The 18042-nt window shown below is 43.3% G+C and overlaps 1 protein-coding gene across 1 annotated transcript in view; it reads left to right on the top strand.

Annotated features, from left to right (window-relative positions):
* Positions 1 to 4729: 4729 nt before the first annotated feature.
* LOC110508734 (protein patched homolog 1) overlaps positions 4730 to 18042 on the top strand; it is a 34879-nt gene continuing 21566 nt past the window's right edge. The window contains exons 1-5 of the mRNA XM_021589492.3: positions 4730 to 5306; positions 7237 to 7429; positions 16588 to 16777; positions 16880 to 16949; positions 17088 to 17179. Coding sequence (XP_021445167.3) covers positions 5160 to 5306; positions 7237 to 7429; positions 16588 to 16777; positions 16880 to 16949; positions 17088 to 17179 — 692 coding nt within the window. The 5' untranslated portion in view covers positions 4730 to 5159. The remainder of the gene's footprint in view (positions 5307 to 7236; positions 7430 to 16587; positions 16778 to 16879; positions 16950 to 17087; positions 17180 to 18042) is intronic.

The raw sequence follows: 18042 nt of genomic DNA, 5'->3' as shown, positions 1-18042 counted from the left end.
TGGTGGGGTGGAGTTTGGGACTTTTGGGGTGGGTGGTTTTGGGGCTGGAGGGCTGAGCATGTTGGAGGGTGAGAGACTGGCTAGGCCACCCAAGTGGCAAAAACCAGCATGTCTGTTGCTGACCTCTACACATTAACAGAACACTTCCTCAATTTGTCTTCTCTGTTCTTGAGGCACAAACTAATTTCCTCCCTTTTTTGCAGCCCTACCTTTTGAGACACTGCTGCGTCCCCCATGCCTCCGTTCAACCCTCACGCCCACCTCAATGCACAGAAGCACACACACACACACACTGTCTTTTTAAGCAGCTCAACAGAAATAACACTTGCTTATGCTACTTCAACAAAGGGTGCGTGGGGGGGGGGATCCATGTATAGTATAATAACCTATAGGAACGTGAGGCACACCAACTCCGATATATCTCAGTAGTAAACCACCATGGCTTTCAGCTAGCTAAACAAGCTGTGCAGCAGGTTAGAGGTATGATAAATGATCTGCACCACAGTCAGCAGACCAGACAAAGCCATGTTGGGCCATGTGCACAGGTTTTGTCACCAGTTAATGTATTTAATTGAGTCTGTCAGACAGTCTGGCAACCGGCTATTTTTATTTAGTGTTGCCAGATTAAATGCATTCCCCTGTGTGATATGTTTTCTTTTATGGACGCAAAGCTCTTCTGGGTGATTTAACTGTTCCTGTCAGATGATATATGATACATACTCTTTGCTTATGTGTACCAGTTTGTAGTTTTAAACTTGCAAAGACCAGAGCAGTGCATAATTTCATATTACGTTTCAATGGATCATGATGCAATGATGTCAGAGCCCTGACTACACATGTCAATGCATTTTATTTGTAGTCTGTTCTCCTCGCTTTCTTTCAATTCAACCCCAACCCACCTCACAATATAGGTACATAACAGGTAGATAAATAAATGATAAGTTGATGAGAGACCCATAAACAAAGTTTGATTGTGCTATCGTTGCCACCTGCCAAAGTCTGACAATACCTCTTTAAGGGAACCAAACCATTCATTACATGACAAAGGGGGAAAGAAATACATTATCATAATGAATCGTATCTCTGGCTGTGTGGCAGGTCTCTTCTTTTAAAGACATCCCTTCAATGCTTACATGTACACGTCATTCTGCTACAATGCACCTTTTGGCTTACCAATACTTAAGAAAGCCCTTCGTAAACATTCATTAAACATGCGCTAATGAATATTGGTTTGGTTCGTTGTGTCTTTTTTTTGTTGCTTCAAACACCAGCAGTGAAAAGATGACTTAAGAGTAAATGATAGAAGTTAACAGTACCTAAGAATAGAGGATGACTTAAGAGTAAATAGGTCCCTCCATGGATTGTACACATTTGTGCTGCGTGCTTATTACTGTGTAAATATACTACTGTTATTACTTGTAATACTGTTGCACTGTTATCATTACGGTTTGGCACTTGTTGATTCAAATACATGATTGTGATATGTTTTGGTTATTGATTTATTCAAACCTGAAATCCATTTAGTTAATAGTGATTGTAATCGATTGTAATGGGTTCTGTTTGGACAAATATTGTTTAAAAGTGGACAAATGTGGGTTGAAGGTGGAATTAGTGCACTCTTTATGGAATGTATCTGTTGCAATAACATAAAATAAATTTAACTTAAATCAGTGGTATTCAAAGTCGGGGTCGCGACCCCTAGTGGGTTTGGGGGGGAACTGCAGTGGGGTCACCAATTATTTTTGGAACAAATCAAGAGTACTGATTATTGTATGGGACAATATTCCATGTTTTTGGGAAAGTTAATTAGAAAATGCAATTTTATTGAGTAAATGTATTTATTGGTTTCTTTTCATTTTGATAAGAGATGAAAAGGCAATTAATTGAAGGACATTTGTTAATGTAAAAGTCTAAATGTACTGATTTTAAGGTGTCATTAGATTTGGGGTGGGTGGAGTGAGAAATTCTTTGGGGAAAAATCGGGTCCCCAGAAATGTTGGCAGAAAAATGTGATCCCTGCTGAAAAAGAATACCTTATACCATGTTGAACATTGTAATTGTTCTGGTTACCAGAATGCCTTATTCACACATCATAGCCAGAAGTTATATGTAGCCTATCAGCCATATGAAGTTACAAGTAGTTGCACGGTTGTTAAAAAAATTGAAATTAATGTATCTACAAAACTAAAGTTACTTATTTTGTTGACTTTCATATGATGTACAAAAATTGCCGCTATGCCAAGTTCTACCCTTATGGGTTGGTTTCCTGGACACATATTAAAGGCATGGACACCAGTAGTTTGCCAGCTGAGAGTACTTAGCACCTCTGAACAGAGTGCCGCTCCAGACTTAATTTGCTGGCATAATTTGCCAACCGAGTGAAAACTGGCCGAAATGTCAGCAGTCAGATGCCTACCGGCGGGTGGTCCCTTAAACACACCGGGCCGAACAAAAGGCGAAAGAATTGCAGATGAACGGCAGATCAACATTCGGTGCGGCTTGTGCAGTCCCTAAGACTAGTCCTGGACTAAAAACCTATTTAAGGGAGAATACCCATTGAACATGCTTTTTAGTCCAGGAATATACTTAATCTGTGTCCAGAAGACCAGCCTTTTTAGCATTTAAAACTTGAACTTCTCTGCATGTACTATTTCACAAATAACAACTAAACCCCCAAGAAACTCAATTTTATCCCACTTTCTAGGTGCTAACGTAAACTGCAAATGATTTGGCCCCGTCAGTTCATGTGAACTCTAACCTAGTAGAATGTGTGCCCGTCTCCACTGGTCCATATGAGAAAGAAATGTAAGCACGCCTAGGTTTACGAAAACTAATCACGCGGTCAACTGCAGCACAGATCGTGTGATGCTTTAGTGCGAGAGTGGTTCCGTACTTTGCTATTGCACATACAGAACCGGGGCTAGGCAGGCAGGCCAGGGCCCGAGAGGGAGTGGTTTATGTTGGGGAGGCTGTGTGATGGCAGATATCTGGACAGCGCATGGTCATCTCTGGGGTTTATTTATCCAAGGCCTCTAGACCTCGGACCAGACCTCCCTCAGTTTGTTAGGCTTCAAGGGGCCCCCTACCACACAGGGCAATTCCTCACATTCCATATTAGCTCCAATTTCCAGTTGCCTTTTCCCCTCATCCAATTGAACAAATTGAGTAACTAGCTGATCTCTAGTACCACCCCTGTATGCCACCATGATATGAATATCCTTTCCCACTCATCTCTGTCCACACTCACACACGGTATGTAGGCTAGACCTGGAGTCTGAGGTTTGCATTGAATTAAATCAAAAATCCCCTACAGTATGTAACGTTGTGTATGTATACTGATACAGTTGCAATTATACATGTATGCTTCTCAAGTATCACACTTCTTCACGTCTAAATCAAATTGGCAGTCCAATGGTCATCTTGAAGGCCTGGGTTGAAAGCTACATGTTATCCACCAACTGAAATGTTTTTTATAAATTGGCCAAATGATGCGTAGACTAAAAGAGAGTATGTCTCAGTCATGTAGGTGTGTGCTAATCTATTTAAATGTGAAGTCATTCTCTTCACAGTTTTTGAACAATGTACAAGATGAAAAGATTATAGAGCTGGGAGGAAATACCCTTAATGGTTCCATAAAGTGGCAACTATTGCTGTTGTTACACATCCAAAGTGCAAGTAGCAAGTTTATTTAACTTATCAGCAGTTTGTTGTCCCATCTTGATTGTTACGTATGCCAACCATAATCATTTGTTGTCATTTAACTTTCTGTAATAAAGTGGTTATCAAGACAAGTGCATGGATTTTTTTTCACTCCTGACTGCATTTATTTATTCAATAGAGCACAAATAATCTATACTTTATATTGCTTTTGTGCAGGCCTACACCATCTTGGTGTATACATGTCTTACATTCACTCTATAATAAACTATATTGCCTTCAGACTCAGGTAAACAAAGTTAGAATGAAGTACTTGACAGTAGGCTGTGACAGAGAGGAAACAAATAACTACCTGGCAATAGTAGGAGGGTCTGCTCAAACCCCATTAGAAGTGAAATGCCCTACACCAGGGCAAGTAGAACCTACAGCTGTCAATGTTGAAGACCAACACCACACACACTCATCACAGCTGTTTGGGAAACTGCACAGCACAGTGGAATTAACCATGTCAGTAAATCCTTAGCAATTATGTGTAAATAGACACAACCCCTGCACACATAATACAGTACCAAACAGAGTATATCTTGTTTTATAAATCTCACTATTTAATTTAGGCCAAAGTCAAGCAAAGGAATTCACTTTGAAGGTGTGAACCATAGTCTGAGAGTTAGAATTGGTTTAAACCTATTTTAAAAGTAACATTGAATGTTTTACAGTTAACACTTGGTTTACTTTATAGAGTTGAAAACTCTCATGCCAATAAATAAGGCTAGTTTAGTACACAATTTAGACTATTCAGTCCCATGTATTTATGTGTGAGAAACTACTCGATTAATTTCTACTTTTATTTATATCCGACTCTGGATTAAAAAATAAAGTGTCTGTTTTATCAATAGATGGCATGTGTGATTGCTTCTTATAACCGAGATAAGGCAATTGGGAGTGTGCAGAACAGGGCAGGCAGCAGTGTGCTGAGTTTATTGAAAGAGTTCCTCTCTCTGACGCCCCCTCGCTCTCCCCCCTCCCCTCGATTTGAAGGGCTGCCTGGGTGGTCTCCCCCTCTCTCCACTTTGGTGAGCTGTTGCTTAGCAGCTAATAATAGGAGATGTTTGCAAAGTAATTTGCCTCTTCCTTGGCCAATGAGAACCAGAGCACTTTTCCATCAAACCACCCTTTTCAGGATTTGCAGAGGGGCTAACTTCTCCAAATGTTACTGCTACGGGATCAGAGGCAGACTTAGAGATCTGATCGAGACGTTCCTACTTCGAAACGTTGTTTTATAAGCTATTAGGACGGATGAAGACTGAAGGATCTATACGGATTTGGGCACATAATGTTGGGATGGAGTTGCAAGACTTTGGCTCAAGGAAAGACTAGAATATATTATCCAAACTTTTACCCGGTGGATGCGCTAGTATTCTATCTTGGATTATTGTCGCTTTTGCTGAACTCGCACTGTTTCTCTCTTGCTTTGCTCTGTGCTTTGTTTTCTTGTTTGGACTATGGCCTCGGATCCCAGAGTCCCAGGGGCCGGTGTTTTTGGAGATTTACCCCCAAATTATATGCGTTCTCCGCCGCCAGTAAACTCAGATCTTCTCCGGAGACCCAGCTACTGCCACGCTGCTTTCGCATTAAAACAGATTTCTAAGGTGATGAAATGCTTTCGATGGAATATGCTTAATGTTTCATTCATCGTCTCTGTGAATGAGTGTTATGTTCTGGTACTTTTGCGGAAACTGATGTTATTACTACTCGAATGGAGGAATATCAATTGAGGGAGTTTTATGTCAAAATGTCATACAATGTGATATACACGGTGATATTACACTCTAGTGATATTTCGGTGTTACATTGTAACATTTACTGGCACGCACTGATTTTACACTTCCAGCCCCGATCCCCCTATGAATGAGAATAACTTTATCCATTCATTTTTAGAAGCAATACAACTCAAAATGTTTATTTCTGCGTGTGTGGGATCTGTTCAACTCTGTTTGTAACAAGTTACACTCAGGGTCCCCGTTGTGGTCTAGTTTGTTTGAAAATGCAGTGGGTCTTACAGAGGAATTCACTGATTACGTTTTATCTGACAAAGCATCACTGGACCGCATGAACGCTTGGAAATGTGTCAAAACTCCTAAGTGAAACCAAAACATCTGTCCAGTGTCTGTACTAGACCGGTGACATTGTTTGTACAGTTTGAAAGGGTATAGTAGAAGGTCTTCAGACAGTGTTTTCATTTTAAATTATAGGAGAAGGGATTTTTGGTATAGAAACTGCTTATTGTCAAATACTTGCATAGCCTGTAAGAAGGTATGTAGCCTATAAAGGAAAGTACGGTATAGTCTACATCACTCCTGACTCAAATATGTGCAATCTTGTCATCTTTTAACTTCCATTTAAAACTAGAAGTTGCGTTAGTGCACAACAGCATTGGGTTTCATATTTTTTTTACCAGGAGGTTGTTAGGGGCAGCTGGCTGAGTGTTTAAAAAAGGAAATATAGTAAGATTGGACAAAAATGGAAGTCCAAGTACACAAAAGTGTTCAACTCAAATTGTATTGGTCACATACACATATTTAGCAGATGTTATTGCTGGTGGAGCGAAATGCTTTTCCTAGCTCCAACAGTGTAGTAATATTTAACAGTGTAGTACTATCTAAAACGATTCACAACCAAAAACACACATCTAAAAGTAAAATAATGGAATTAAGAAATATAGAAATGTTACATTGAGCAATGTCGGTGTGGCATTGACTAAGACACAGTAGAATATAATACAGTATATACATATGAAATGAGTAAGGCAGTATGCAAACATGATAGCCTCTATTAGATGCTTATTTAATTCTAGTTGTTAATAGTGTATTACTCATGTGTAGTAGTCTACACAAGAACATCATAGAGTACTTGATATCCCATTTGACAACTATGCTGTTTATTTTTGTTAAGTCCAAACCATGTAACCATAATTGTGATGTCATGGGTTTTGATTCCATAGCAAACCCCCATGCCTCTGGTGATGAGTGGCACCTTGACCTCGCTTGTGCCAACTGTGAGGGCCAATTCCAATCCAAAGACTGGCCATTGCTTTACTCTTTTTTATGTTGGGCCCTCAATGACCTACTATCAATTAGGGTTCTGGCTGGTTATATTCTGATATTCACATGGTCTCTAGATCTGACATTAGCTCAGTGATGTATTTCACATAGATATGATTTGCTTACAGGACAACTGACAGGAAGACTCTCAAGTAGCTGACTAATACAGTAGATACTGTAATGTTGAACATGCCCTTAAGTACGTCACGTTATCACAATGAAAGTCATACTCAAGTTAGCTATCTTATTAGCATAGCATTCTCTGCCCTTGTAGTTGAATCTTAGTAATACTAGAAAGACTACTATATTGAGTTTTTTTTATCTTACAGTTAGAAACAATGTAGTCTTCCATTAGTGAAAACTTTAACTTGTCTATGCCATAGCCATACAGTCCATGTAATGCAATATGTTGTTATTAATGTGTAATAACAATATAATAACACCTTTCTCTCCCTCCATGTTCCTCTTGTCTCTTTAGGGGAAGGCTGTGGGTCAGAAAGCCCCGTTGTGGGTTCGGGCGAGGTTCCAGGCTCTTCTGTTTTCTTTGGGCTGTCACATCCAGCGACATTGTGGGAAAGTCCTTTTCATTGGACTGCTTGTGTTCGGTGCCTTGTCTGTGGGTTTGCGGGTTGCTGCCATTGAGACGGACATTGAGCAACTGTGGGTTGAAGGTGAGTCTGGCGTTTCAGTTTTGGGGTATGGTTTGGGGGGGGGGGTTGTCTGGGAAGGGGAGAAAGGGGTCATTTTTTTGCCCAAATGAACTTGTTGTAGACATTTTGCCATCTAAACTACTGAAGGGGGGACAGGAAACTGTATGGGTGCTGTCTGACTGATTTGTCGATCAGTAGTTGAGATGGCTGTTTTTTGTAGAGACGATCCTCTACAGTTGTTATTCATGATTGGGTGATATACAAAAATGTGTTGTTTTTTTTCTTTGTAATCTTTTGTAAACATTGAAAGTTGTGGTACTTTGTAAGATCTGCACTTTTGAGTGTGTTTTTTGCTGATGCCAAAGTTGCTTTGCATTGGGAATGGAGAATGGGTCAAGATATTCCTACTTTATTGCACACAAGGAGCTAGCATTGGTGTTCACTGCACACGCAAGCCTTCTCTTGTTCTTCTCATCAGCCTTGTATTGTTTGCCATGGTGGTTCCATGATCCATGTTTTATTTGCCGTCCTTTCTGTGTGCAGGCTGGGTTATCTGTGCATATTCGGGCAGCTTTATTTGGTTTTCACACTGCCAAATTCCTTTTAAGCCCCCCTAGGCTTTTGCCGCACTCCTGATCCCAAGAGCAGATGGGCTGTGTGAATCGTTAGCCATCTTTGAGGAGCTGACCCTCCCCCCTAGCTCCCTGTGTGGTCCATAACTATTCTTGGATTCCATTCAACAATAAAAGCACCCCCTTTCCTACAAAAATATGTTAATACAACTGAAGATTTCCCACCTGTTTTGCACATTCTAAAAAGAGTCACAGCAGTTGTAGTATAAACACTCACTCAGTATCTGTGTATTTTATTCCGTACCAACACTTTGGCTGGGAAGGGGACTACTACTACTGTTGTCAATGAAATGCCTGTGGTCTGACACACTGTGTTTGAGTTTTTGTCAGATTGGTGAAGCCAAAGATTTTCAGATTTACTTGACAGATTGTAGTTGAGTTGTCTGAGTCTGACTCACAAACAAGATGTGAAGTTATCGCAGTGTAATTTGTCATGATCACAGTATTTTGGTAATGTACTGGTGTGTATTTCATACACATTAAATAAGCTAACCGTTTGTCTTCTGAAAGGAGGTTGTTAGATGTAGCCATATGGGTTTGTTATGCCTAATCATGGAGTCATTCTGAGTGAAATGCCCAAATGCTGAAAAGGAATGCTGTTCCTTTAAGAGGCAGTGCCCATGTTTCTAAAGTTTCTGCCTGTGTTGTTTCCCCCAATAGCCCATTGACAAAGCTGCTCAGAGTTGAATGAAAAGTAAGTGGTTTGGTAACAAGGAGAGGTTAGATCTTCTCGCACGCACACACACACGCACACGCACACGCACGCACACACACTTTTACAAAAGGAAATATTTCCTAATAGAACAGAGAGGTTCAGTGCTCTCTTAGAAAAGATGAGTGTCCAAAGAGCATTATTTTATTCATCAACAACTTACAGTCCGGACTCAAACTTTAAAAATAGCAAGTGTAGAAGGCTTAATATTTTCTCAGTACAGAACGCACATCTATAGGGTCTTCTTGTCAACACATGCAGAGGTGTATTCTGACCGCATATGAGGGATGAGGGTGCTGATATGAGGCCTCCTGGGCTCACACTTGGCCAGCTGGGAGTTCCTGAGAGCATATGCCCCCCCATCATATATCCTCAGGCCATATCTGTCCCCAACTCAACCCCCACTCAAATGTCACGTTTGCCACCGTGCTAGTATAGATGTCCGGCTGTTTGTGAAGTCAGACCACCAGGGTCCTTACCTTAGCCTACCCTATACCCTACCTGGCCTACTCCATTCTACCCAACCCTAACCTAGCCCAGGATAATGTGCTAAAACTTGTGCCATAGGACAGTAGAAAATAGTATTTTGGAGAGAATTTGTTTTCTGACCCTGATAATGCAAATCCCTGCTGTACACTGTCACTACAGCCTTAGCTGGGACTAGTATGTCTGTTCTGAATGTTGATATACTATTGGTGGTATATAAACCAGTAGTTGGTGCTAGTCAGAAACATATGGGAGTAGGTTTCTTCAAACTGAGGAAAGGTGTGGTAGTTAAACATATGGTACCTGTTAAGGTGTACATATGGGGTTGTGACAGATACAAGCCTAAGCGGTTCTTTCTCTAGGTGGACAGACGACTTCCACTGGTTGGCTAATACAGACAGAGTGCTGGCTAATAATGCATGCTAAATTCAGCTAAGGAACCTTTTTTTGTTAGTCATATGTTGTTTTCTTTTGATTTTTTTTTGCTACCTCAGAAGCAATGAAGAGCAAGCAACAACACAGGAAAGGGGGCTAGCAGTCATGGGTGGGACCTGGGGAGAATGTGACCTAGCGTGTATTGTCTGTCGGAAGAAAAGGGGAATAATAAAGTGCAGGGAGATGAGGGTGGGGGTGGGGGAGCATTGGGGTTGAAGGTTTTAGGGGTATACACTTCAACATTTTCCCATTCCCTAAAAACAACAGTATGGCTTCTCTCTCAGGATACATTTCTCTCACCAGTTCAAGCAGGACTTAGAAGAAAAAGTATATTGCCTGGGTAGGGAGTTGTTTTTTCTGGATGTAATATATGTTTAGCTATAGCATTATTACTATGGCAACAGTAGATTACCCAAAAGGTTTGATATTTTGTAGTGGGTAAAATATACCACCAAAGACCAGCAAAAAGCTTTGAATAGAGCATTTAGAGTGGAAAATAAATGTTTACATGTAATGTACAAGTATGTACTGGTAGCCCACATGAACTAAACCCATCCTTCTTGACACAGTGTTTGTGATCTTGACAGACATATACACACAGACAAGCTGTGCAAATATTACAAAGTGACTTGGGATTTGTGTTTTAAAAAGAGACTGTAGAAGTGGGGAAAATAACATATACAGAGAGCATGAATGACCTACTCCAAATGGCGAACAGTAGGTACCTTCTAGAGACCTAGCAACACGAGGGGAACAGTAGGTACCTTCTAGAGCCCTAGCAGCACGAGGGGAACAGTAGGTACCTTCTAGAGCCCTAGCAACACGAGGGGAACAGTAGGTACCTTCTAGAGCCCTAGCAGCACGAGGGGAACAGTAGGTACCTTCTAGAGACCTAGCAGCACGAGGGGAACAGTAGGTACCTTCCAGAGCCCTAGCAACACGAGGGGAACAGTAGGTACCTTCTAGAGCCCTAGCAACACGAGGGGAACAGTAGGTACCTTCTAGAGCCCTAGCAGCACGAGGGGAACAGTAGGTACCTTCCAGAGCCCTAGCAGCACGAGGGGAACAGTAGGTACCTTCTAGATCCCTAGCATCACGAGGGGAACAGTAGGTACCTTCTAGAGCCCTAGCAGCACGAGGGGAACAGTAGGTACCTTCTAGAGCCCTAGCAGCATGAGGGAAACATGTGGACGTTTCAGTGTTTGGAAGTTATCTAAACAAAAATGCAAGGTAAATGCTATAATTAATCAGAAAATACACAGTCTTCCAGTTCAGGGTCTGCTACAAGAGAATGAAAGGTCTATGAGGCATTATTGTAGGTGAATGGCAAGCCACAGTGCCCCAGCTAGATAAATAAACTCCAACTGCTGAGCCTCAGACCTCACCAGTAGAAAGAACAAACAAGGCCAGAGTCAACCTGGGTCAGTTGAAAATGTTTATTTCAACCCCCCCAACCCCCTCCCTCCCTTCCTTCGTTCCCCCCACACCTCCCACTACTCTGCAATCCTCCAGCCTCAGTCCTCTCCTCAAGGGGCAGACACAAGAGCTGAATGCAAAACCTCACCAGCTCCCTCAGTTATTGAAGTCGCCATTAACCAACCGTCCACTGTGGACAGAATTATAATATACAGTGCTAAGTTATATCCTTTTTGGAGATATACAGTATTAAAGCAGTGACTCATATAGCCAGCCACCTTATCTTTTCAAGTTATGTAGTGTTTATGGGACTTGGCTTTTTTACATGTATAGTTACATTTCAGCACTATATGTAACTGTAGACCTGTTTAGCATCCTGTATTTTATGTTGCCAGTCCTTGCAACAGTCCTTGCAGACACTGGTGTGCGTTTTTGGGAGTGCTGAAGGCCTATCCCTGTTACAGACCTGCAAGCCCAGTCTCACACATCTCCTGTATAAATCTCTATTTCATTCACTTGGACAGTTTCTTAAATCCTGCCAAAAGAGATTGTTCTCCTTGGTCAACTTTAAATAAAGTGACACCAGTCACCTTTTTGGGTAGAGTTTGCCCATTTTCCTCCCCGCTTGTACCCCCTCTGGAAAAAGAAGAATGGAGAAAAACATTTTCTTTGTACTTGGTGTTGGGGGGGATGGTCCTTGGGCTCAATAAATGTATTTCTAGGCTGAATGAGACCAGCAATTTGGGACATTTTTGCCTTTCACCGTGGGATGAATGTATGTTTCAACCACACATTAAGCTGCATTAGCAGCCAGTGGAGTGCCTAATGTGACTATTTTTCGCAGCAGCCAACACTAGGGATGATTAGCATAATTAGTACAGGCAAGCCTATACATATGGAAATGGAAAGTGCCTAAATGCCAACACCAGTGGAAATTTATGTCAATGCTGACAGAAGTATCAAGATCTGAATAGATTGTAACTGAAACTGATTCTTTTTGCCTTTCGCTTTCAATGGTATTTTTTCAGTTCTTCCTCTCAAATTGAACTTCATTTCTCATCCTCTCACTTTTTGGGGTGAAGGAATACCTCAGTGTCCTCTCCTTTTACCACCTTGTCCAATTCAGACCCCCCCCCCCCCCCCCCCAACATACACACACACAGACCGACACACACTGTATTTCTCGTTAAGGTAGAAAGCCAAGCCCCCAACGCCTGCATTGTTTTATTTGCTGGGAAAAAGTCTTGGTCCATTTGCTTTTGTTGTGAAAGTTCCCTCTTTATTTTTTCCTGCTTGTTGGGAAACATCTGAAATAAATTCAGGAGGGGAGTGACAAAAGCCTGCATTCAATCTCTGCTGCTCTGCCTGCTTTCTCTCAGAATTAGGAGCCTCTCTATCTGCTAAGTAACACATTGAACTGGGATGGGGAGGTGCTGCTGATTCTGTAAAAGGATGGCCTACAGAAAATGGCAGTAGAACTAAAGCTTGATTTCAGCAGAGACTTGTTTCGCTCTCTACCAGCCAGGGCCAAATCTATCCCTCTGGTTTTATACTGCATGCTTTTTTAAATGGATAACAAAGAGGGGGGAATGGGCAAGATGACAGATTGACAGGTCCTAAACAGAACCATTCCAGCAAAGTCTATTTTCTATGCGAATGTATTTAAGTGAGGGAGTGAGTGAGTGAGTGAGTGGCGAGGCTGTGTGCGCATTTGAGTTTGTACATCTGTGATTTTGTATCCTAGAAGGTCTAATCTGTGCTACAGTACAACACCGTATATTCTTTGTTTTATTCCTTTGGCGGCTGAAGCAGGTAAAGCATGTCTCTTCCTTGTGGGACTTCCTCCAAAGCAGCATGGGTCCTTTCAGTGGCCTCCTAATCCAGCTAATCTGGCCCACAACACTTTGAAGGTGGTCTCCGCTAATGGAGACTGGAATTGGACCTAGAGCTTGCATGCGAATGGTGCTGCTGCTGGCTCAGTCCTAATTGTTAACTGGGTTAATAATTGGGTTTTTGTGATGGCGCCTAAAAGTCTCTGAGCGAAGCTGGAGAAGTAGCTCGGCTTCTTGTGTGGGACTTCTTCCTCATTTGATTGGATACATTGTGTTGCCTTTGACCAACACTTTTTGAGTTTGATCTCAACTGTTTACAATCACTAAACCTGTGCAGATGTATAGGCAGACAACATAACAGACAGGCATGGAGAGGGTATACATTGATACAGTACAGTATGGTACGGGTGTCTCCTGTGAGGTCTGTGGGGCTGGTCTTTTCCTGGGTGGTGGTGGGCTGGACATGAGGGAGATTGGAGCTGACAGGGTCCATCAGTGGTCTGACACCAAGGAGCAGGGGTCTTTATCTCCTTGGTTAATTACATGCCACTTTCCATACTGCCCACTGATAGGGGAGCTAACATACATACACAGACACACACACGCACCTGGCCCTGGGTGGGAGGCCTTCTCCCTGAAACCTGCTACCATTGTCTGTCTGCCTCTGGCCAGCCCCAACCCCCAGCCTTCTTCTGAGAAGAAGTGAGAACCCCATCTGGATAGAGATTAGCTTCAGCTTTAGCATAGGAATGGCTATGGTAGGCAGTCCTCGCTCCACTATGTCTGTGATATATACACGTTTGACTGATGGATAGTATCCCTGCATATGCTTGCAAGATGAGATGGACCATAACTGGGGATTAATTGGTCTGTAAAGGGGGTGTCACCTCCGGGGGTTGAAGTGAAAAATGGAACAGAGGGAGAACAAATGGAGGTGCTTTTCTTGGAGCGCAGCATCTTGACTGGAGTGGCTTTGTGAAGAAGTATGAGCTCCCTGATCTCTTCAACCATGTTATGTTGATATGATTTACTGTTATCTCATTTCCCCATCCAATATGGGATTGCTGAAGGACACTGAGAGCTACATGTCTTAGGTCTTGACAACTGTCTCTTAATTAAAAGTTATTTTGGCTTAATACTAACCCTTCACATCGGTTTCTGCAGGTTTTCAAAGGACACCAAATCCAGATACTTCTCTATAAATTTCCTGACTGCTTTGTGAAAAGTATTTGGGCGCCTGTCTCTTTAACGGCTCCTGGTTGCAGGCTAAGTGGATCAGAACAGAGAGTGAAGCAGAGCAGAGAGTGGAGCAGAGAGTGGAGCAGAGTGGAGCAGAGAGTGGAGCAGAGTGGAGCAGAGAGTGGAGCAGAGTGGAGCAGAGAGTGGAGCAGAGAGTGGGGCAGAGAGTGGAGCAGAGCAGAGAGTGGAGCAGAGTGGATCAGAGCAGAGAGTGGAGCAGAGCAGAGAGTGGATCAGAGCAGAGAGTGGAGCAGAGCAGAGAGTGGAGCAGAGCAGAGAGTGGAGCAGAGCAGAAAGCGGAGCAGAGTGGAGCAGAGCAGAGAGTGGAACAGAGCAGAGAGTGGAGCAGAGCAGAGAGTGGAGCAGAGTGGAGCAGAGCAGAGAGTGGAGCAGAGCAGAGAGTGGAGCAGAGCAGAGAGTGGAGCAGAGCTAGTGAAGCCTCCATCTGGTGAGTGGTTGAGCTTTCTCTCACAGAGCAGAGCAGTGACTGAGTGTTGGGCCGGGGCCCCAACCGGGGTTCTAGCTGGGTGGTCCAGATGGGCGGAACGAGACACAAATAGCTATAATTTACTTCAGGATCCCTGTAATTACAGGCCCAAAGCTTGAAAGTCAGTTCCTGTAGATGCCCCAATGTATTAAATATGAGCACAATGTCTCAAGTCAAACAAGTGTCTGTTCTTAAGTCTGGTTTGATTTTAATCAGAGTTCGAAAACAAGTTAACACGTACTAGTGTGAATGTAACCTGAGTGTTTCAGGTTGTTGTTCATTGGATAGGACAGTTTGTTCATGAGTGGCACCAAGGCTGACTTCAAAAGTTATGGCTTCACGAACATAAAGCACTTTGCTTTTGATTATTTGGAGCATGTGCACATTCTGCATGATTACAAATTACATTAGCTTACCTTCTTTTATGAATTCACAAGTAGGCTATGAAGGCTAGAAGAAAGCAGTGAAAGATTGTGATGTGTTTCCAAGCCAGTTATAACTTGATCTTACACTTCGAGATCCGTTTTTCTCCTCCCTCAATTAGAGGAGCTGGCTCAGGATTGGGAGAGGTGGTGCGAGGAAGACAGACAGAGGACGAGAGAGAGGGAGAGATGCGGAGAGGCGAGGTGGCCACAGCGAGAGCCAGCCTCTGCGGGATTGTCATGTAGTGGAACACGGAGGGGCAGACGAGCCCACTCTGATCCAGAGCGGTGTGTTTCATGTGCCCTTGGCATGGCCACAGATACCCTGCTCACTCTTTTCAGGGCAGCCTCTGGTAATTAGGGGGCTGGACTCCAGAGTTTCCTCTCAGGGCTTTGATGCTTTCAGCCCGGCTCTGCATACCACATCAACAGAATTTCTGCCTCGTTGTTCTCCCTCATCCAACCCTGGCACCACCTTTTGTTCTTTCTCTCTCCTAGTTTCTCCCTCTCCTTCTCTGATGGGTTAGTTCTGGTATGGTGGAAGTTTGCTGTAAAGAATGGATAGCATATCGTGCCTTCGTTTTTTACTGAAACTGTCTGTCTAGGCTAGAGGCTGTGTTTTTGGCTGTTTCAGTTTCTTACACATTCAAGCCCCAGGTGAAACAGACTGTGAAACTGAGGATGGTGGTGCTGCCATTCTGTGTCGTGCCGTGTTGTTAGTGATGGGGTTTGGGCACAGTGAGGAGGATTTCCCTAACAGGACACATCTGCTTCACAGAGGGAGCCAATGAGAAGCTTTGACTCATTTCTCTTGGCTAGACGTTTTGTGTCTGAAGTTCCTTCAAAACCAACATTGGCAAGGGTGTTGGCCAATCTGTGTTCATGTGTGTGTACTGCGTTCACTACACTCACGCGACACTCATTTCAATGCAGGGAGCCAACTCTGAACTTGTTTGTGTGTGTCTGCAATGCTTGTTGCATAGTCTGATAATAATATGAGCTGTGCATAGTCATAATCAGCAGATTTCTCCCCTTCTCTCTCTCTCCATCTCTCCCTCCATCTCTCCACCCCTCTCTCTCTGCTGTGGTCTCTGTATCACTTGGACCCATGCCAAGGTCTCTGGTTTGAACTACACAGCTATTTAGAATCTAAGTCTTGGAGAGTCGGGAGGAGGGGTTGGCAGAAAGTTGGACATTTGAAACTCAGCCTAATTAATGACTTTTTTTCCCACCACCCTGGTTGCTATTAAATTAAACTGTGAATCTTAAAACTGTGAGTCTTCAAAAGGGTATATTTCTAGAACTGTACAATCTGTGGACCTTTCTGTTCTTCACTCTCTCTGTTGATTGACGTTTCAACTTGCGTCATGCTTCCTCTGCAGTGGTAATAAGGCTGAGCTGTCTTGCCACATCGCAGCGCAATGAACATAAATAACCCGTTAGCTCTTATATACGTGAGAGATGAGATGAATCTTTAACCCAATCCCCCCTCTCCATCTCTCTTCTTCTCTCTTCTAGCCGGTAGCCGAGTGAGTCGGGAGCTGCGCTACACCAAGGAGAAACAGGGAGAGGAGTCTGTGTTCACATCACAGATGCTCATACAAACCCCCAAACAGGAAGGGACCAACATTCTGACCCAGGGTGCTTTGCTGCTTCACCTGGAGGCAGCGCTCTCGGCCAGCAAGGTCCAGGTGTCTCTGTTTGGAAAGTAGGTAGACCCATGGGATCACTGGTGATTACGTCACAGCTAAAGAAAGGGGGTTGTCTGGGCTCACATGTATGTCATGTTCTGTATGTCTTCTCTCCTCAGATCATGGGATCTTAATAAAATCTGCTACAAATCTGGTGTCCCTATCATAGAAAATGTCATGATTGAAAGGGTAAGTTGATTTTTTTTTTAAGGAAATATCCCTGCCTGTAATTTTTTGTCCATGACTATTCACATGTGTGTTTTTATTCTGTATTATGTACTCTTGATAGTTTGCTTAATAACTGATGAATGTATCCATGGTTTGCAGATGATTGACAAGCTGTTCCCCTGTATGATTGTTACCCCACTGGACTGTTTCTGGGAAGGTGCAAAGCTACAGGGGGGGTCAGCATACTTACCGTAAGTTCCAGAATAATTGTTCTTCAAATGATGCAAATTGTTTTCTTCCATATTGCTTGGAAATACAGAATGTGTTTTAGTGTTTATACGAGTCAGCTATCTTGAATCCCAGTATTAGAGTTACGTTAGGGCCCGTACCCAGCTAGCTTGGCCTCTTTCACCTTATTCATACGTTGGGTTTGGCAGGGGCCAGGGAATGTGACTTGGCTACAAAATCTCAATTGACCTCCTGGTTCTCCCACACTCTTCATAACAATAGGCTTTAGTTTGGATCCAATACAGTGGTGACGGTAATAACCTACAGTGGCGGCGGTAATAACCTACAGTGGCGGCGGTAATAACCTACAGTGGCGGCGGTAATAACCTACAGTGGCGGCGGCAATAACCTACAGTGGTGGCAGCAATAACCTACAGTGGCGGCGGTAATAACCTACAGTGGCGGCGGCAATAACCTACAGTGGCGGCGGTAATAACCTACAGTGGTGGCAGCAATAACCTACAGTGGCGGCGGTAATAACCTACAGTGGTGACGGTAATAACCTACAGTGGTGGCAGCAATAACCTACAGTGGCGGCGGTAATAACCTACAGTGGCGGCGGTAATAACCTACAGTGGTGGCAGCAATAACCTACAGTGGCGGCGGTAATAACCTACAGTGGTGACGGTAATAACCTACAGTGGTGGCAGCAATAACCTACAGTGGCGGCGGTAATAACCTACAGTGGTGGCAGCAATAACCTACAGTGGCGGCGGTAATAACCTACAGTGGCGGCGGTAATAACCTACAGTGGTGGCAGCAATAACCTACAGTGGCGGCGGTAATAACCTACAGTGGCGGCGGTAATAACCTACAGTGGTGGCAG

This window comes from Oncorhynchus mykiss, chromosome 28, assembly GCF_057628025.1.
Source record: "Oncorhynchus mykiss isolate SJ-2025 chromosome 28, ASM5762802v1, whole genome shotgun sequence".
Classification (NCBI taxonomy): domain Eukaryota; kingdom Metazoa; phylum Chordata; class Actinopteri; order Salmoniformes; family Salmonidae; genus Oncorhynchus; species Oncorhynchus mykiss.
Note: the sequence above shows the minus strand (reverse complement) of the source record. Positions and strands in the feature narration are given on the sequence as shown.